The following is a 21,525-nucleotide window of genomic DNA, read 5'->3' on the forward strand; positions in this document are numbered from 1 at the left end:
AAAAGCCCTCATGCACAGACAGAAGATCCACCACCAGAAGCCCCAGCTAAGGCAGAGAAAAGTGGTGGATGTGAGGCAGATTGTTGCTGAAAGCCTGGAGCGTGCCTGTTAGCAAGTGTGATTGCTGTGGCAATGATCAATGCACGTGCAGGGCGAGTGCTGCAGCCTCAGCATGGCCAGCCCTGGCTCTGTGTCCCCATGGAGGAGGCCATGCTGAGCCTGGCAGCTCACAGCCCCTGCTGAGAGAGGGCTGCTGGCAGCCTGCAGCTGGCTGTGCTGGAACAGGGAGTGTCAGCAACCTACCGCAGGTGTCCGGGGCTGCAGCCTCCTCCTCCTCCTCCTGCTGCTGCCCGTCCGAGTCCCCAGAGTCATCGCTGTCCTGGCTCCAGGTGCCTGGCATCAGCCCTGCCGAGCTGTAGGAGCTGCAGAGCGGCCCCACGATGTGGCTGATGAAGGACTCCTGCAGCTGCGCCAGCTGCGGGGCACAGCGGTCCATGAAGGGGCTGATGGGCAGCCCCAGGCTGGCCTCCTCGTCACCCTGCAGGGACAGAGCAGCAGAGAGCTGTGACACACAGTGAGCACAGCACAGCACAGCCAGCCACTGCCCAGGCTGGCCTCCTCGTCACCCTGCAGGGACAGAGCAGTGTCACTGCAGAGGAGCAGAGAGCTGTGACACACAGTGAGCACACCCAGCCATTACCCAGGCTGGCCTCCTCGTCACCCTGCAGGGACAGAGCAGTGTCACTGCAGAGGAGCAGAGAGCTGTGACACACAGTGAGCACACCCAGCCATTACCCAGGCTGGCCTCCTCGTCGCCCTGCAGGGACACAGCAGCAGAGAGCTGTGACACACAGCACAGCACACCCAGCCCATTGCACACACTGCAGGAACACTGACACCAACAATATCAACTGATGCCAGTGTGCACAGTGACACTGAAACAGCCCCACTGCTCTGCTCAGACACCTGGACAAGGCACTGCAGAGACACTGAAACAGCCCCACTGCTCTGTGCAGACACCTGGACAAGGCACTGCAGAGACACTGAAACAGCCCCACTGCTCTGTGCAGACACCTGGACAAGGCACTGCAGAGACACTGAAACAGCCCCACTGCTCTGTGCAGACACCTGGACAAGGCACTGCAGAGACACTGAAACAGCCCCACTGCTCTGCTCAGACACCTGGACAAGGCACTGCAGAGGAGGGCTGTGAGAAGCAGCAGATGCCTTGGAAGAACACACAGGGAAGGATGGAAACAGGGTTTGCACTAAACAAGAGGGAAGGACAGCCATGAAAAAAGAGCAAAGAAACCCTTGTTGATGTGCCAATGTTTGTGCACAGTGCCAGCTCCTGCAGCCCCTCAGCCCTGCTCTGCTCCAGTGCCAGCTCCTGCAGCCCCTCAGCCCCTTTACCTGCTGGTAGAACTCGCTGACGATGCCCTGAGTCCACTGCAGGTGCAGCTCCCGGCACTTGGCGGGCCCGTTGATGTCGGCCAGCTTGATGCACATCTGGCACACCAGCAGCCGGTCGTTCTCATTGCTCCAGTCAATGCCCACGGCGTCGTTCACCTGCCCGGGACAAGCACAGCGTCAGGGTGAGAGGAGAGAGTGCAGAGCCAGGGCAAGAGGAGAGAGTGCAGAGCCAGGGCAAGAGGAGAGAGTGCAGAGCCAGGGCAAGGGGAGACACCTCAGAGCCAGGGCAAGAGGAGACACCTCAGAGCCAGGGCAAGGGGAGACACCTCAGAGCCAGGGCAAGGGGAGACACCTCAGAGCCAGGGCAAGGGGAGACACCTCAGAGCCAGGGCAAGGGGAGACACCTCAGAGCCAGGGCAAGGGGAGACACCTCAGAGCCAGGGCAAGGGGAGACACCTCAGAGCCAGGGCAAGGGGAGACACCTCAGAGCCAGGGCAAGGGGAGACACCTCAGAGCCAGGGCAAGGGGAGACACCTCAGAGCCAGGGCAAGGGGAGAGAGTGCAGAGCCCGGGCAAGAGGAGAGAGTGCAGAGCCAGGGCAAGAGGAGAGAGTGCAGAGCCAGGGCAAGAGGAGACAGCTCAGGGCCAGGGCAAGAGGAGTCAAAAGATCCAAAAGGCACTGAGAGGAAATGAAAACCCTTTTTGCTGGATGCCACTGTGGCCCACAAGCTCCTGTGAGCATCCCCAGACTGATCTCACCTTGGCGTTGAACTTGGCGACAAAGTCAAAGTGCTTCTTGAGGTCGGTGGCCAGGATGGCCTCGATGACGAGGAATCGGAAGTGTTTGAACTCCAGGTGGTCCAGGCTGGCCAGGAAGTTGTACTCGGGCCGGGACAGGAACAGGTGCCAGGCGGCAGCAGCGTGGTGGTTCTCCAGCACCGAGCGGTCGTTGTACAGCACTGCCTGCGGGAGGGGGAGCTGAGCATAAACCTGACCTGAGCCAGCCTAACCTGGCCCTAATGGAACCCTAACCTGACCTAACCTGACCCTAACCTAACCTACCCCTAACCCAACCTGACCTAACCTGACCTAACCTGACCTAACCCCTGTACAGCACTGCCTGCGGGAGGGGGAGCTTAGCATAAACCTGACCTGAGCTAGTCTAAACTGACCCTAATGGAACCCTAACCTGACCTAACCTGACCCTAACCCAACCTAACCTAACCCTAACCTAACCTGACCTAACCCCTGTACAGCACTGCCTGCGGGAAGGGAGAGCTGAGCATAAACCTGACCTGACCAAACCTGACCTAACCTCACTTAAGCCTGACCCACGGCTCAGGGAACTATATAACTATATAACTATGTAACTATATAACTATGTAACTATATAACTATGTAACTATATAACTATATAACTATATAACTATATAACTATATAACTATATAACTATATAACTATATAACTATATAACTGGGATTTGTTATGTTATTTCATCTTTCTGTGCGTTACTGGGTGGAAGAATTCTTTGGTTCTTGCAGAGTGACAGATTCCCCATCGTCCCGCAGAGCTTTACCTTGCTGACTGACACGGTTCATCAGGAGCTCTCTGCAGAGCTCTGCTGACTGAGGCTGTGTAAGCAGACTCTGAGCAGCAGTCCCTGAGTGAAGGGATTATTGCTGTCCCTGTGACGAGCAGTTTCAAAGGACGTGGCAGGTTTGTGCTAAACCAAGGAGAAGCTGTCACAGACACACTGAGCGGCCCAGGGCTGAGAGTGGTTTACCTGGGGAGCACTGGTGGCCACCAGGAAGGCGTTGGTCCGGCCGGGGTGGTCGTAGTCGTGCATGGCTGCAGCCACGTAGAGAGCCATCAGCTCCAGGGCGGGGATGTTGCCGGCCAGGCACCCGTAGCTGTCGTCCGAGGGGGAGTAGGTCTTGGAGAACACGTAGCCCATGTGCCCCTGAGTGATGCCACTGTCAGAATCTGAGCAGAAACAAACACAGGAGAAGGGTGAGAAATCACTGCCATGGACACAGTGACCTGCTGTAACAGAGGCAATGAAGCAGGGGGAGAAGGAGCAAATGAGAGAGGAAATGCAGCTCAACTCCCTGCTTGGTGTGCGGTACAATAAGGAAAACAACTGGAAAGGAACAAACTCTGATCCCCCCTGGGGATCTTCCAGACAGCAAAACCTAATCCCAAACAATCCAAGTTGCAAGCACTAAGTCATGGATTCACAGCCATGCTGGAGCTTGGGGGGAAACTTGATCTTCCCACTCCTTTCTCCAATTTCTCTTATCATGGAGACAAGTCCACGAGACTCTGATAGTCCTTCAAGCAATGGACTAGAACTCATTAGTTAAATTACAGTGCATGTTTTGCAGTGCAAATGTCTAGACTTGGGATGTTGGCTGATAATCCTCTTATCATCCTCTTTCTGAAGCATCTCGAGCTTACCTGTCAGAGGCAGATACTGAGATGCTTTCCTTGTTTCATCTGAACGACCCTGAATGGATTCTGCATGCAGCTAAACGATGTCTTTCAAATCAAAACCATCAAAAAGCCCCAGAACTCAACCCCTCTGATTCCACCTCACCTACAAACACATGGAAATCCTTTGCTAATATTCTTTCCAGGAACAAAACCATTCAACACCACACAAAAAACCACCACTGAAACAAAATAAAAAGCCCCAACCAACCAAACAAATAAAACAAGCCAAACTAAAACAAACAAAAATTCCCAAAGCTACAAACTCCTGCTTTTCCTGCAAGTCTCTGAGAACACCAACAAAACACAGACAGGTCCTCTAGTTGCTACAGCTGAACATGGAGAAGGTAATACAAAAATGCCAGAAGAACAACTTGCAGTAGTGAGCAATAATTAAACAGAGGAAGCCTGGCCTTGTAAAGGAATATGGGAGAAAAAGCAAAGAACACTTCCTGCCAGCCAAGCAGTGGCAAGTGCATGGCACCATCTGCCCACCCCAGAAATTCAAAAATAGCAAAACAAGGAAGGGGTTAAGGATTTAAGTACAGGCTGCCTCTGGTACAGCACTGAAAAGCACTAATAATACAGGGGGTTTTGACAGGAAAAAACCTTCTGAAAAAAATCAAATAGTAACAAAGATCTGCCCTTAGAGGTGAAAGCAAAGGTTTCCGCTCACACATCTCTACATGGAAAATATTAGGATTAGGAGGAACGACCCCATTCCCTTCCAGTTTACACAAACACACCTGAACACCTTCAACACTTGCTATGCTACTGAACCAACACACCTATCAGAGCCTGGAACAAGCTCTGCAAACAACCCCCACCTGCTGCACCCACTGCAGGAGAGGAGGAGCAGAGTACCTGGGCAGGGAGAGCAGGAGTGTACCTGGGCAGGACTGTACCTGGGCAGGAGTGTACTTGGGCAGGGGGAGCAGGAGTGTACCTGGACAAGAGTGTACCTGGGCAGGAGGAGCAGGAGTGTACCTGGGCAGGAGGAGCAGAGTACCTGGGCAGGAGTGTACCTGGACAGGTGGAGCAGGTGTGTACCTGGGCAGGAGTGTACCTGGGCAGGAGTGTACCTGGGCAGGGGGAGCAGGAGTGCACCTGGACAAAAGTGTACTTGGGCAGGGGGAGCAGGAGTGTACCTGGGCAGGAGTGAACCTGGGCAGGAGGACCAGGAGTGTACCTGGGCAGGACTGGACCTGGGCAGGAGAAGCAGGAGTGTACCTGGACAGGAGCAGGAGTGCACCTGGACAGGAGTGTACCTGGACAGGAGCAGGAGTGCACCTGGACAGGAGTGTACCTGGACAGGAGCAGGAGTGCACCTGGACAGGAGTGTACCTGGGTAGGAGCGGGAGTGTACCAGGACAGGAGCAGAAGTGTACCTGGACAGGAGTGTACCTGGACAGGAGTGTACCTGGACAGGAGGAGCAGGAGTGCACCTGGGCAGGAGGAGCAGGAGTGTACATGGGCAGGAGTGTACCTGGGCAGTAGGAGGAGGACTGTACCTGGGCAGGAGTGTACCTGGGCAGGAGTGTACCTGGGCAGGAGAAGCAGGAGAGTACCTGGGCAGGGGGAGCAGGAGTGTACCTGGACAGGAGTGTACCTGGACAGGAGAAGCAGGAGTGTACCTGGGCAGGAGTGTACCTGGGCAGGAGTGTACCTGGGCAGGAGAAGAAGGAGTGTACCTGGGAAGGAGTGTACCTGGGCAGGAGAAGCAGGAGTGTACCTGGGCAGGAGTGTACCTGGGCAGGAGAAGAAGGAGTGTACCTGGGAAGGAGTGTACCTGGGCAGGAGAAGCAGGAGTGTACCTGGGCAGGAGTGCACCTGGACAGGAACAGGAGTGCACCTGGACAGGAGTGTACCTGGGCAGGAGTGTACTTGGGCAGGAGGTGCAGGAGTGCACCTGGACAGGAGTGTACCTGGGCAGGAGGAGTAGGAGTGTACCTGGGCAGGAGTGTACCTGGGCAGGAGGAGTAGGAGTGTACCTGGACAGGAGTGTACCTGGGCAGGAGGAGCAGGAGTGCACCTGGGCAGGAGTGTACCTGGACAGGAGAAGCAGGAGTGTACCTGGGCAGGAGTGTACCTGTTGGGGTGTCCCTGTCAGCAGTGCAGGTGCACCTGTGCAGGTGAGTGAGTACCTGGCTCCCTGGCCGCTCCCTGCTCTCCCAGCACGGTTCTCAGCCCAGGGACGGGCTGTGCTGTCAGGTACCAGACCGCGTGCAGCACGTCCGTGGCGTGGATCCGGTTGTGATCTGCAGGGGGAGAAGGGACAGGTGAGAATGCACACCTGGGACACCCCACCCCCAGGTGAGAATGCACACCTGGGACACCCCACCCCCAGGTGAGAATCCACACCTGGGACACCCCACACCCCCAGGTACAGCCCCACCCCGGGGTCACATCCCCCACCTGCCTCACAGACACAAAAACAGGGAAATAAACTCATTTGGGATTGGAAAGAGATTCCTCTTTTATAAAATAAAACAAACAATTAAGAAATAACAATAACAATTAAGAAATCCCAGAGCCTGACCCACTAGTTGCCCATTCAAACAGAACAGACACAAATAATGATTTATTATATCCCACACTGTGCTGTGGGTGCACAGAAATCAGAATATTCCCAATTCCTGCCTGGGTATCCTGACAGAGATTTATTATAATGATTCATTATAATGATTTATTATATCCCACATTGTTCTGTGGGTGCAGAGAAATCAGAATATTCCCAGTTCCTCCCTGCTGCTCCTGGGTATCCTGACAGAGATTTAATATAAGGTCATCCCATAAAGCTCATTTTATAAAGCTCACCCCATAAAACTCATTTTATAAAACAATGTAAAAGATTAAACACAAAGGAAATGATGGCAGGATGCGCTGCAGCATCTGCCTGGTGCACTAGAAGAAAAAAAAAAAAAATCTTTATAATGCAAAAAAATATAAAAAGCTTCAATAAACATGGCCCAAAACTCCAGGGAAGTTTTCTTATTTTCACTTACAGGGGATCTCTCTGTACCCACACTCCAGGGCATGGAAATAGTTCATGAATTCCCTCACTGGGATTTTAAATGTTTCAAACAGCCCCATGTCCTCAAAGAGCCTGTAGGATACCTGAAAGGGAAAAAAAACAACAATAAACCTCCTGCTGCTCTAAAAAACTCTAAAAATAAACCCCCTGCTGCTCTAAAAAACTCTAAAAATAAACCCCCTGCTGCTCTAAAAAACTCTAAACCCCCTGCTGCTCTAAAAACTCTAAAAATAAACCCCCTGCTGCTCTAAAAAACTCTAAAAATAAACCCCCTGCTGCTCTAAAAAACTCTAAAAATAAACCCCCTGCTGCTCTAAACTCTAAAAATAAACCCCTTGCTGCTCTAAAAAACTCTAAAAATAAACCCCCTGCTGCTCTAAACTCTAAAAATAAACCCCCTGCTGCTCTAAAAACTCTAAAAATAAACCCCCTGCTGCTCTAAACTCTAAAAATAAACCCCCTGCTGCTCTAAAAAACTCTAAAAATAAACCCCCTGCTGCTCTAAACTCTAAAAATAAACCCCCTGCTGCTCTAAAAAACTCTAAAAATAAACCCCCTGCTGCTCTAAAAACTCTAAAAATAAACCCCCTGCTGCTCTAAACTCTAAAAATAAACCTCCTGCTGCTCTAAAAAACTCTAAAAATAAACCCCCTGCTGCTCTAAACTCTAAAAATAAACCCCCTGCTGCTCTAAAAAACTCTAAAAATAAACCCCCTGCTGCTCTAAACTCTAAAAATAAACCCCCTGCTGCTCTAAAAAACTCTAAAAATAAAATTCCTTGTGGATATTAATAGATATTTATAGGTATTAATAGATATTAATAGATATTTCTAGTTATAGATATTAATAGATATTTATAGACATTAATATATATTTATAGATATTAATAGATATTAAATCCTTATAGATATTAATAGTTATTTATTGATAGTTATTGATAGTTATAGATAGTTACTACCCCCAGACTGTTTGGGGTGTCACCCCCAATCTCTTTGGGGTGTCCCCCCAATCTCTCTGTTTGGGGTGTCCCCCCCAATCTCTCTGTTTGGGGTGTCCCCCCCAGACTCTTTGGGGTGTCCCCCCACTCTGCAGGGCTTGTCCCTCTCACCTGGCTCAGGCTGTTTGGGGTGTCCCCCCCAATCTCTCTGTTTGGGGTGTCCCCCCCAGACTCTTTGGGGTGTCCCCCCACCCTGCAGGGACTGTCCCTCTCACCTGGCTCAGGATGCGGCCGCAGCTGCTCCCGATTCTCTCCACCAGCTGGAAGATGGGGAAGTTCCAGCAGTTGAGCTGCTCCATCAGCGGCTCCAGGCTCTCCATGACCAGGGGCTCGGGGGCCAGGACGGGCTGGGGCTGTGCCAGGGGCAGGACAGGGGTCAGGGCAGGGCAGGGAATCCCCCAGGGATCAAATCCAGCAGGGAATCCCCCAGAGATCAAATCCAGCAGGGAACAGGGGTCAGGGCAGGGAACCCCCCAGGGATCAAATCCAGCAGGGAACAGGGGTCAGGGCAGGGAATCCCCCAGGGATCAAATCCAGCAGGGAACAGGGGTCAGGGCAGGGAATCCCCCAGGGATCAAATCCAGCAGGGAACAGGGGGTCAGGGCAGGGAATCCCCCAGGGATCAAATCCAGCAGGGAACAGGGGGTCAGGGCAGGGAATCCCCCAGGGATCAAATCCAGCAGGGAACAGGGGTCAGGGCAGGGAATCCCCCAGGGATCAAATCCAGCAGGGAACAGGGGGTCAGGGCAGGGAATCCCCCAGAGATCAAATCCAGCAGGGCAGGGGGCTGTCAGGGCAGGGAATCCCCCAGAGATCAAATCCAGCAGCTCCAAACCGAGCCCAGAGCTCTCCCTGCCTGCAGCCACTGCCTGCTCTGCTGGGAAATGTTCAACCTGCACGGGCAGCAAATCCTGCCCTGGGACAGCACAGTCTGCACCTGGCACTGAAATTCATTCATTCATTCATTCATTCATTCATTCATTCATTCATTCATTCATTCATTCATTCACTCTTTCATTCACTCATTCATTCATTCATTCATGGGAATCGCTCATTCATTTCAAGGGACTCTGCTCTGCCTCCAGTGGGAAATTCACTGTGGGACAGAGAGAAAATCTCCCAGTTTGTGTTTCTGCATCAGGACCTATCCACTGACAGGGCAACAGAGCTCAGCCCCAGGAAGGATCTGCCCTCCCCAAACTCACCCACCTGTTTCCCAGGGTCTGCAGGTAAAACATGAATTGTGCCTCTCCTTCCCCCTCCACACTCCTGGAATTTCACTCCACTTACAAACTGCACAACTCCTCAAGCCTCCTCTCCCTCTGTCCAGCTCCAGCACACCACAAGCGATTTTCCAAGAGCTGCTGCAGCCCAGATTATTAATTCAGCTGCAGAGCAGGCTGTGAAAACCTGAACTAACCAAACCTTTCCCTGCTCCGGGGCAGGCTGGCAGGTGAATGCTGTGAGACAATCCCCAGGTGCTGCTGGGAGGATGCACCCACAGCAAATCCCTCAGCACCTGGGGCTGGGGTTTGGCTGCTTTGGGCTTGGGTTTGGTTTTTTCTGGGTTCTGGCTGGTTTGGTTTTGTTTTTTCTGGGATTTGGCTGGTTTGGTTTTTGTTTTTTCTGGGTTCTGGCTGGTTTGGTTTTGTCTCCCCCACCCAGAGGAGCTACCTGAGGTGGTGGCAGGGGGTGCAGGGTGGTGCTCTCAGGTGTGTGGGGGCTGCACCTGGGCCCCCTGAGGGGCTGCCCCGGGCTCTCGGCGTCCCCCTCGTCCTGCAGGGGGTCACTGCTGTCCCTGGGGGGGGGCTTGGAGCCAGGGGGGGCCTGAGCAGGGTCACCTAGGAAATAACCAGAGAGCAGGGGGTGAGCAGGGGGGGTCCACAGGAACCAGAGAGCAGGGGGGGATTGACACAGAGCAGGGGGGGATTGACACAGAGCAGGGGGGATTGACACAGAGCAGGGGGATTGACACAGAGCAGGGGGGGATTGACACAGAGCAGGGGGGGATTGACACAGAGCAGGGGGGGATTGACACAGAGAAGGGGGGATTGACACAGAGCAGGGGGATTGACACAGAGCAGGGGGATTGACACAGAGCAGGGGGATTGACACAGAGAAGGGGGGGATTGACACAGAGCAGGGGGATTGACACAGAGCAGGGGGGGATTCACACAGAGCAGGGGGGATTGACACAGAGCAGGGGGATTGACACAGAGCAGGGAGGGATTGACACAGAGCAGGGGGATTGACACAGAGCAGGGGGGATTGACACAGAGCAGGGGGGATTGACACAGAGCAGGGGGGATTGACACAGAGCAGGGGGATTGACACAGAGCAGGGGGGATTGACACAGAGAAGGGGGGATTGACACAGAGCAGGGGGATTGACACAGAGCAGGGGGATTGACACAGAGCAGGGGGGGATTGACACAGAGCAGGGGGGATTGACACAGAGCAGGGGGGGATTGACACAGAGCAGGGGGATTGACACAGAGCAGGGGGGGATTGACACAGAGCAGGGGGATTGACACAGAGCAGGGGGATTGACACAGAGCAGGGGGGATTGACACAGAGCAGGGGGATTGACACAGAGCAGGGGGGGATTGACACAGAGCAGGGGGGGATTGACACAGAGCAGGGGGGGATTGACACAGAGCAGGGGGATTGACACAGAGCAGAGCAGGGGGATTGACACAGAGCAGGGGGGATTGACACAGCAGGGGATTGACACAGAGCAGGGGGATTGACACAGAGCAGGGGGATTGACACAGAGCAGGGGGATTGACACAGAGCAGGGAGGGATTGACACAGAGCAGGGGGGATTGACACAGAGCAGGGGGATTGACACAGAGCAGGGGGGATTGACACAGAGCAGGGGGATTGACACAGAGCAGGGGGATTGACACAGAGCAGGGGGGATTGACACAGAGCAGGGGGATTGACACAGAGCAGGGGGGATTGACACAGAGCAGGGGGGATTGACACAGAGCAGGGAGGGATTGACACAGAGCAGGGAGGGATTGACACAGAGCAGGGGGGGATTGACACAGAGCAGGGGGGGATTGACACAGAGCAGGGGGGATTGACACAGAGCAGGGGGGATTGACACAGAGCAGGGGGATTGACACAGAGCAGGGGGGATTGACACAGAGCAGGGGGATTGACACAGAGCAGGGAGGGATTGACACAGAGCAGGGGGATTGACACAGAGCAGGGGGGGATTGACACAGAGCAGGGGGGATTGACACAGAGAAGGGGGGGATTGACACAGAGCAGGGGGATTGACACAGAGCAGGGGGATTGACACAGAGCAGGGGGGGATTGACACAGAGCAGGGGGGATTGACACAGAGAAGGGGGGGATTGACACAGAGCAGGGAGGGATTGACACAGAGCAGGGGGATTGACACAGAGCAGGGGGGGATTGACACAGAGCAGGGGGATTGACACAGAGCAGGGGGATTGACACAGAGCAGGGGGATTGACACAGAGCAGGGAGGGATTGACACAGAGCAGGGAGGGATTGACACAGAGCAGGGGGGGATTGACACAGAGCAGGAGGGGATTGACACAGAGCAGGGGGATTGACACAGAGCAGGGGGATTGACACAGAGCAGGGGGATTGACACAGAGCAGGATTGACACAGAGCAGGGGGGGATTGACACAGAGCAGGGGGGGATTGACACAGAGCAGGGGGATTGACACAGAGCAGGGGGATTGACACAGAGCAGGGGGGGATTGACACAGAGCAGGGGGGATTGACACAGAGCAGGGGGATTGACACAGTGAATTGAGGGGGGTTGGGACTGAATTTGGGGGCTGGGGACTGAATTTGGGGGCTGGGGACTGAATTTGGGGGCTGGTCACTGAATTTGGGGAGTGGGGACTGAATCTGGGGGCTGGGGACTGAATTTGGGCGGTGGGGACTGAATTTGGGAGGTGGGGACTGAATTTGGGGGGTGGGGACTGAATTTGGGGGCTGATCACTGAATTTGGGGGATGGGGACTGAATTTGGGGGCTGATCACTGGTTTTTTGGGCTGGTCACTGGATTTTGGGGCTGGTCACTGGATTTTGGGGCTGGTCACTGGATTTGGGGGCTGATCACTGGATTTTGGGATGCTCTAACAGGAATTACCTGCTCTGCTCAGGGATTTGGCCCCAGGTGCCCCCTCAGCTGCTCCTCCCTGGCTCCAGGGTCTGCCACAGCTGGAACAATCCCAAAAAAAAACCAGAAAATGAAGAACCAGGAGCCCGGGAGAGCCCTGAGCAAAAACATTTCCTGCTGCAGGAGAAACCAGGGTCTGCAAAGATGAATTAAAATGATGAAAATGGGCCAGAGCCCCCTAAAACCCGAGAGAAATCAGCCTGAGCAGTTTGTCCTGAGGAGGGAAATGAGATTTTGTCATTATTTAAATATCATGTTCATTATAAAATATCATATTTTATCATTATAATCATATTTTGTCATTATTTAAATATCATGTTCATTATAAAATCATTCCCAGCATTCCCAGGATTCCCAGGATCCGCTCACCTGGTGCAGGTGCTGCAGGGCTCGGGCAGGTGCACAGGGGACGTTGCCCCAGCTGGAGTGGGGGCAGGGCACGGGGAGGTGGCAGCTGGGACACCTGCAGGGACACCTGGCAAAGGACAGGGGTGTTAGTTCATTAACACACTCAATTAACACATTAAATGAACACATTTCATTGACTGACAGCTGGGACACCTGCAGGGACACCTGGCAAAGGACAGGGGTGTTAGTTCATTAACACACTCAATTAACTGACACATTAAATGAAGTGACAGCTGGGACACCTGCAAGGACAGAGTGTGCACTCACCTGTCCCTGTGGCACTCAGGTGCACTCACCTGTCCCTGGCTGCACTCAGGTGCACTCACCTGTCCCTGGGTGCACTCACCTGTCCCTGTGGCACTCAGGTGCTCTCAGGTGCACTCACCTGTCCCTGTGGCACTCAGGTGCACTCACCTGTCCCCTGTGGCACTCACCTGTCCCTGGGTGCACTCACCTGTCCCTGGCTGCACTCACCTGTCCCTGTGGCACTCACCTGTCCCCTGTGGCACTCACCTGTCCCCTGTGGCACTCACCTGTCCCTGTGGCACTCAGGTGCACTCACCTGTCCCCTGTGGCACTCACCTGTCCCTGTGGCACTCACCTGTCCCCTGTGGCACTCACCTGTCCTCCTGTGGCACTCACCTGTCCCCTGTGGCACTCACCTGTCCCTGTGGCACTCACCTGTCCCCTGTGGCACTCACCTGTCCCTGTGGCACTCACCTGTCCCTGTGGCACTCACCTGTCCCCTGTGGCACTCACCTGTCCCCCTAGGTGCGCTCAGGTGCACTCACCTGTCCCTGTGGCACTCACCTGTCCCTGTGGCACTCACCTGTCCCCCTGTGGCACTCACCTGTCCCCTGTGGCACTCACCTGTCCCCCTGTGGCACTCACCTGTCCCTGTGGCACTCACCTGTCCCCTGTGGCACTCACCTGTCCCCCTGTGGCACTCACCTGTCCCCCTGTGGCACTCACCTGTCCCTGTGGCACTCACCTGTCCCCCTGTGGCACTCACCTGTCCCCTGGGTGCACTCACCTGTCCCTGTGGCACTCACCTGTCCCCCTGTGGCACTCACCTGTCCCTGTGGCACTCACCTGTCCCCCTAGGTGCGCTCAGGTGCTCTCAGGTGCACTCACCTGTCCCCCTGTGGCACTCACCTGTCCCCCTGTGGCACTCACCTGTCCCCCTGTGGCACTCACCTGTCCCTGGGTGCACTCACCTGTCCCCTGGGTGCACTCACCTGTCCCTCTAGGTGCGCTCAGGTGAGCCGGGCAGGGCGTGCAGGTGCTGCTGGAGGAGCTGCTGCTCTTGGTGCTGCTGCTCCAGGGCTCAGAGCTGCAGGGCAGAGCACAAACACTCAGCACAGCAAAAACCACCTGCCTCAGTGGGCAAAAATAGATTGACAGTGAACAAAAATATTCATATTGGACAGAGAGATTCAAATTTATACAAAGAGATTCATATTGAACCAAAATATTCATATTGAATAAAGAGATTCATATTGAACAGAGAGATTCATATTGAACAAAAATATTCATATTGGACAAAGAGATTCATATCGAACAGAGAGATTCATATTGAACAGAGAGATTCATATTGGACAAAAATATTCATATTGAACAGAGAGATTGATATTGAACAGAGAGATTCATATTGAACAAAAATATTCATATTGAACAGAGATTCATATTGAACAGAGAGATTCATATTGAACAAAAATATTCATATTGAACAGAGAGATTGATATTGAACAGAGAGATTCATATTGAATAAAGAGATTCATATTGAACAGAGAGATTCATATTGAACAAAAATATTCATATTGAACAAAAATATTCATATTGAACAGAGAGATTCAAATTTATACAAAGAGATTCATATTGAACCAAAATATTCATATTGAATAAAGAGATTCATATTGAACAGAGAGATTCAAATTTATACAAAGAGATTCATATTGAACAGAGAGATGCATATTTATACAAAGATATTTATACTTACATAAAGATATTTATATTTATACAAAGAACACATATATATTTACACAGAACCTGTGCAGAGTGCCCAGGGAGGGGGCAGGGAGGAGAATATGGGATGGGGATCCCCCCCCCAGTGTGACCCCCCCAGAGCCCCCCCAGCCCCCCCAGGTACCTGCAGAGGGGCCCGGGGCGGGCGGGGGGCGCGGGCTCCAGCAGGGGCAGCCCCGTGGCCGAGGTGGTCGTGGTCCAGGTGGAGGAGACACGGCGGGACAGGGCAGGGGGCAAACCCCTCCTGCAGCGCTGGGGGGGGGGATGGAGCAGGGATGGACAGGGGGGACAGCACCCCAAAAACCACCCACAGACCCCAGCCCCACCTGACAGCACCCCAAAAACCACCCAGAGACCCCAGCCCCACCTGACAGCACCCCACAAACCACCCACAGACCCCAGCCCCACCTGACAGCATCCCAAAAACCACCCACAGTGTGTGACAAACCCCAAAAACCACCCACAGACCCCAGCCCCATCTGACAGCACCCAAAACATGGGGACAGGGACAGGAATGGGTGGGACAGGAATGGGTGGGACAGGAATGGGTGGGACAGGGACAGGAATGGGTGGGACAGGAATGGGTGGGACAGGAATGGGTGGGACAGGGACAGGAATGGGTGGGACAGGAATGGGTGGGACAGGAATGGGTGGGACAAGAATGGGTGGGACAAGAATGGGTGGGACAAGAATGGGTGGGACAGGAGTGGGTGGGACAGGGACAGGAATGGGTGGGACAGGAATGGGTGGGACAGGGACAGGAATGGGTGGGACAGGAATGGGTGGGACAGGAATGGGTGGGACAGGAATGGGTGGGACAGGAATGGGTGGGACAGGGACAGGAATGGGTGGGACAGGCACACCTGGTGGGGCAGGGACAGGTACGGGTGGCACAGAGACACCTGCTGGGACAGGTACGGGTGGCACAGGCACACCTGCTGTGCCGGGGCCGGGCTCACCTTGGGCAGCGCCCCCCGCTCCCCCCGGCCCGTCCCCTCCTCCGGGGCGCCGCCGCCGTGCCCGGGGGTCCCCGCGGGGCCGGGGCGGGGCCGGGCCGGGGGCCGCAGGCTCAGCTGCGTGTCCAGCAGCGAACTGACCGCCCGCAGCGAGGCGCAGACCCGGGCGGGCAGCGAGGGGTCGGCCAGCAGGTCCGAGATCAGCCCGTGAGCTTCGCCCATCACTGCAATGTCCACGGGGATGATGGTGCCGGGGGGCTGCGGGGGGAACGGGGTGAGAGAGAGAAACAACCTGTGACAGGCACAACACAACCTGCTGAGACAGGGAAACAACCTGTGACAGGTACAACACAACCTGCTGAGCCAGGGAAACAACCTGTGACAGGCACAACACAACCTGCTGAGACAGGGAAACAACCTGTGACAGGTACAACACAACCTGCTGAGAGGGGGAAACAACCTGTGACAGGCACAACACAACCTGCTGAGAGGGGGAAACAACCTGTGACAGGTACAACACAACCTGCTGAGAGGGGGAAACAACCTGTGACAGGTACAACACAACCTGTGACAGGCACAACACAACCTGCTGAGCCAGGGAAACAACCTGTGACAGGTACAACACAACCTGTGACAGGTACAACACAACCTGTGACAGGCACAACACAACCTGCTGGGACAGGGAAACAACCTGTGACAGGCACAACACAACCTGCTGAGCCAGGGAAACAACCTGTGACAGGCACAACACAACCTGCTGAGAGGGGGAAACAACCTGTGACAGGTACAACACAACCTGCTGAGCCAGGGAAACAACCTGTGACAGGCACAAAACAACCTGCTGAGCCAGGGAAACAACCTGTGACAGGTACAACACAACCTGCTGAGACAGGGAAACAACCTGTGACAGGTACAACACAACCTGTGACAGGTACAACACAACCTGCTGAGCCAGGGAAACAACCTGTGACAGGTACAACACAACCTGCTGAGACAGGGAAACAACCTGTGACAGGTACAACACAACCTGCTGAGAGGGGGAAACAACCTGTGACAGGCACAACACAACCTGCTGAGAGGGGGAAACAACCTGTGACAGGTACAACACAACCTGCTGAGCCAGGGAAACAACCTGTGACAGGTACAACACAACCTGTGACAGGCACAACACAACCTGCTGAGCCAGGGAAACAACCTGTGACAGGTACAACACAACCTGTGACAGGTACAACACAACCTGTGACAGGCACAACACAACCTGCTGAGACAGGGAAACAACCTGTGACAGGCACAACACAACCTGCTGAGCCAGGGAAACAACCTGTGACAGGCACAACACAACCTGCTGAGAGGGGGAAACAACCTGTGACAGGTACAACACAACCTGCTGAGAGGGGGAAACAACCTGTGACAGGTACAACACAACCTGCTGAGCCAGGGAAACAACCTGTGACAGGCACAAAACAACCTGCTGAGCCAGGGAAACAACCTGTGACAGGTACAACACAACCTGCTGAGACAGGGAAACAACCTGTGACAGGTACAACACAACCTGCTGAGACAGGGAAACAACCTGTGACAGGTACAACACAACCTGTGACAGGTACAACACAACCTGCTGAGAGGGGGAAACAACCTGTGACAGGCACAACACAACCTGTGACAGGCACAACACAACCTGCTGAGCCAGGGAAACAACCTGTGACAGGTACAACACAACCTGCTGAGCCAGGGAAACAACCTGTGACAGGTACAACACAACCTGCTGAGACAGGGAAACAACCTGTGACAGGCACAACACAACCTGCTGAGAGGGGGAAACAACCTGTGACAGGTACAACACAACCTGCTGAGCCAGGGAAACAACCTGTGACAGGTACAACACAACCTGCTGAGCCAGGGAAACAACCTGTGACAGGTACAACACAACCTGCTGAGAGGGGGAAACAACCTGTGACAGGCACAACACAACCTGTGACAGGCACAACACAACCTGCTGAGAGGGGGAAACAACCTGTGACAGGCACAACACAACCTGCTGAGCCAGGGAAACAACCTGTGACAGGTACAACACAACCTGCTGAGCCAGGGAAACAACCTGTGACAGGCACAACACAACCTGTGACAGGTACAACACAACCTGCTGAGAGGGGGAAACAACCTGTGACAGGCACAACACAACCTGTGACAGGTACAACACAACCTGCTGAGCCAGGGAAACAACCTGTGACAGGTACAACACAACCTGCTGAGAGGGGGAAACAACCTGTGACAGGTACAACACAACCTGCTGAGAGGGGGAAACAACCTGTGACAGGCACAACACAACCTGCTGAGCCAGGGAAACAACCTGTGACAGGTACAACACAACCTGCTGAGCCAGGGAAACAACCTGTGACAGGCACAACACAACCTGTGACAGGTACAACACAACCTGCTGAGAGGGGGAAACAACCTGTGACAGGCACAACACAACCTGCTGAGACAGGGAAACAACCTGTGACAGGCACAACACAACCTGTGACAGGTACAACACAACCTGCTGAGAGGGGGAAACAACCTGTGACAGGTACAACACAACCTGCTGAGACAGGGAAAATAGCCTGGGGAGAGGGGGAAACCCTCTTGTCACAGGAGGAAGAAAAATTAGTAACAAAGAAATAATAGTTGGAATAGAGAGAAGAACCTGCTGAGAGAGAAACCCTCCTGTCACAAGAGAAAAAAAATTAGTAACAAGAAATAATTGTTGGAATAGAGAGAAGAATCTGGTGAGAGGGAAACCCACTTGTGACAGGCAGAAGAAAAATTAGTAACAAGAAATAATTGTTGGAATAGACAAAACAACCTGCTGAGAGGGGGGAACCTGCCTGTCACAAGAGGAAAAAAAAATTAGTAACAAGAAATAATTGTTGGAAATAGAGAGAACAACCTGCTGAGACAGGGAATTGACAGGGAATTGACAGGGAATCCACAGGGAATCCACAGGGAATCCACAGGGAATCCACAGGGTGTGCCTGGATCCATGAGGAAAACCCCGAGATTTGTAAAATATCTCAGTAAAATAAACGGCAACAAACTACAACAAACTGCATCAAACTGCAACAAACTGCAATAAACTGCAATAAACTGCAATAAACTGCAACAAACTGCAACAAACTGCAACAAACTGCAACAAACTGCAACAAACTGCAATAAAAACTGCAATAAACTGCAATAAAAACTGCAATAAACTGCAATAAAAACTGCAATAAACTGCAACAAACAATTGCAAAACCACCATGCAGGAAAAAAAGGGAATTTTTAAAAGTTGTAAAGTCTGGGAATTGACAGCTCTAGAGAGCAATTGCACAGGTCTGAGGATCTTTAAAATCTAATAAATTCTAATAAATTCTAATAAATTCTAATAAAGTCTAATAATGTCTAACAAAGTCTAATAAAGTCTAATAAAGACTAATAAAGACTAATAAAGTCTAATAAAGACTAATCAAGTCTAATACAGTCTAATAAAGACTAATAAAGTCTAATAAGTCTAATAAGTCTAATATGTCTAATAAAGACTAATAAAGTCTAATAAAGACTAATAAAGTCTAATAAAGACTAATAAAGTCTAATACAGTCTAATACAGTCTAATAAGTCTAATACAGTCTAATAAAGACTAATAGAGTCTAATAAATTCTAATAAAGTCTAATAAGTCTAATAAATTCTAATAAAGTCTAATAAATAACTGGACACGGTGCTACTTCATCCCACTGAAAATAAAAATTAATGCCTGAATTGATCTCAATTGCAAAACATCCCAGGAGAGCAAAACAAGAGTCTGGAGATGCTAAAAAATATTCTGAAATTAAAGGAGAATTGGGATGGGAGTAATTAATTATTTATCTTAATCTGGGTTATAACAAACAAGATAAAAAAGGGAATGAGGTGAGCACAACTTTGCATTTTCAGCCAAACTCTGCCACCCACACCTTGGAATTATCCAGGCAGAATATAAAGAGCCAGGAATTATCAATTATCAATTAATTACAGCTAACTCAGGGTCAGTCAGAGCACCCCCAGAGGAGCCTGGAGAGGTAAAACCAAAGGTATTTCAATTGCTGCTTTCTGAAAATTATTACAAGTTGAACATTTGAAAAGATTTCACTAAAAAGCCACTAGAGAACTGCATGAGCTTTGCAGAAGAAAAGAGAAAAAAGAGAGAAAAGAGAGAAGAGAAAAGAGAAAAAAGAGAAAAGAGAAAAAAGAGAAAAGAGAGAAGAGAGAAGAGAGAGGAAAGAAGGAAATAAAAGAAAAAAGAAGAGGAGAGGAGAGGAGAGGAGAGGGAAGAGGAGCAGTGAGAGCAAAAATAAACTGGGGATAAAAAGAAAAAATCTGCTAAGGTTTGAAGAATCAGTGTTGAAAACCAGAATACAAAAAATAAAAATAAAAAAAATAGAAATAATAAATCCTCTGCACCTTTGGGAATAACAAATCCTCCTGTTCCTGGTTTAATTTTCTGTGGAAAATTATTAATTTGACATTCCATCTGGGAAGTGATGAACACAATAATTATAAATATTGATAATCCACAATTAATGAACTCCCACCTGTATCAAACCACAACCAAAATATTTTATATTGATGCAGATTATTAATTTTACATTCCATCTGGGAAGTGATCAACACAATAATTATAAATATTGATAATCCACAATTAATGAGCCCCCAGGCTGGAAATGTCAATATTCCATGACATTTATGATTAAAATATCACTAAAATTCAGTTTTTACCTGCTGAGTGCTGTGGGATCCCAGCAGAGAGGGGAACACACTAATTATTAATTAGCTTTAATTAAGATTTCAGCCTGCAGAGGAACCCAATTAATCGGTGATTGCCACTGGGATCCTAAGAGTCAAATTTAATTATTTTAATTTAATTTTGCTCTAAAAATCACAATAAAATCAATTAAAACCAGAGTTGGAATCACTGAAAATCAGAAATCCGAGAGACCCCAAAAGTTCCATTAATTTTATTGGGAGAACAAATTAATAATTAGCAAACAATTAATTCCCCCCACATTTCCCACCCAAATATCAACAGATAAAAAAAAATTTGTAACAAATTTCTGACACATTTTGAATTTTTTTTTTTTTTGGCATTATGTAAGATTTTTAAATGATTTAAAAATTTTAAAATGTTTAAATTATGAGGGTTTTTATAGTGGTTTGGGTTAAAGGCATTGCAGTATTGGGATTTTTTTTTTTCTATAGAAATTTCACTTTTATTATATATATATATAAATACATATAGTAAAAATAAATATATATATATAAAAATATATATATAAAGGAGTAAGCATATATAGTAAAAATTCCTGTTAAAAATGCCCTGAAATAAATATAAATACCTTAAATAAATAAATCATATTTATGCTTAAAGAAATAAATAAAATACATAAAATCCATTGCTGTTGGAAATGGGTGGAAATAATAAAATAATAAAATAAAAGCAAATGATCAAGCTCAAGTTATTAAAAATCTCCAACTCCATCAAATCCAGTGTTTAATCAGGATTAATATTATTAATATTGCTATTGAGGAAATCAGGGTTAATATTACAGACAAATTATTTCAAATTTCACTGCTCTAGTGCCCTGATGGAGCCAAAAAATAAAATAAAATAAAATAAAATAAAATAAAATAAAATAAAATAAAATAAAATAAAATAATAAAAAAATAAAATCTGACCTGGGAGGATTTGGGGGCTCGCTTGGGGTCCCACTCTGAGTGTCCCATCAGCTGGAAAAAAACAGAGAAAAAAGGAAAAAAATTAATTAAAATTAATTATTTTAATTAAAATATTTTATTTATTACACATTTTATGGGAAATGAACAGATTTATTTATTTCAAAAAGCTTTTAAATTCAAAATAAATCAAATTAACACCCTGAGACTCTGAGTGTCCCAGCAGCTGGAAAAAAACATAAAAAAGGAAAAGATTAATTAAAATTAATGATTTTAATTAAAATATTGATTTGTTACATGTTTTTT

The 21,525-nt window shown here is 50.2% G+C and overlaps 1 protein-coding gene across 1 annotated transcript; it reads right to left on the bottom strand.

Annotated features, from left to right (window-relative positions):
- Positions 1-303: 303 nt before the first annotated feature.
- Positions 304-21,270, bottom strand: PDE3A (phosphodiesterase 3A; the record flags this gene model as incomplete). Its single annotated transcript, XM_079332885.1, has 12 exons — positions 304-538; positions 1,414-1,569; positions 2,173-2,376; positions 3,198-3,397; positions 6,049-6,162; positions 6,910-7,021; positions 8,151-8,288; positions 9,610-9,776; positions 12,075-12,145; positions 14,662-14,789; positions 15,401-15,751; positions 21,223-21,270. Coding segments are annotated over 12 exons (1,924 nt in total), but the record flags the coding sequence as incomplete, so codon positions are not given.
- Between the last annotated feature and the right edge of the window lie 255 nt (positions 21,271-21,525).

This window comes from Erithacus rubecula (assembly GCF_903797595.1).
Source record: "Erithacus rubecula genome assembly, contig: scaffold_591_arrow_ctg1, whole genome shotgun sequence".
NCBI lineage: Eukaryota > Metazoa > Chordata > Aves > Passeriformes > Muscicapidae > Erithacus > Erithacus rubecula.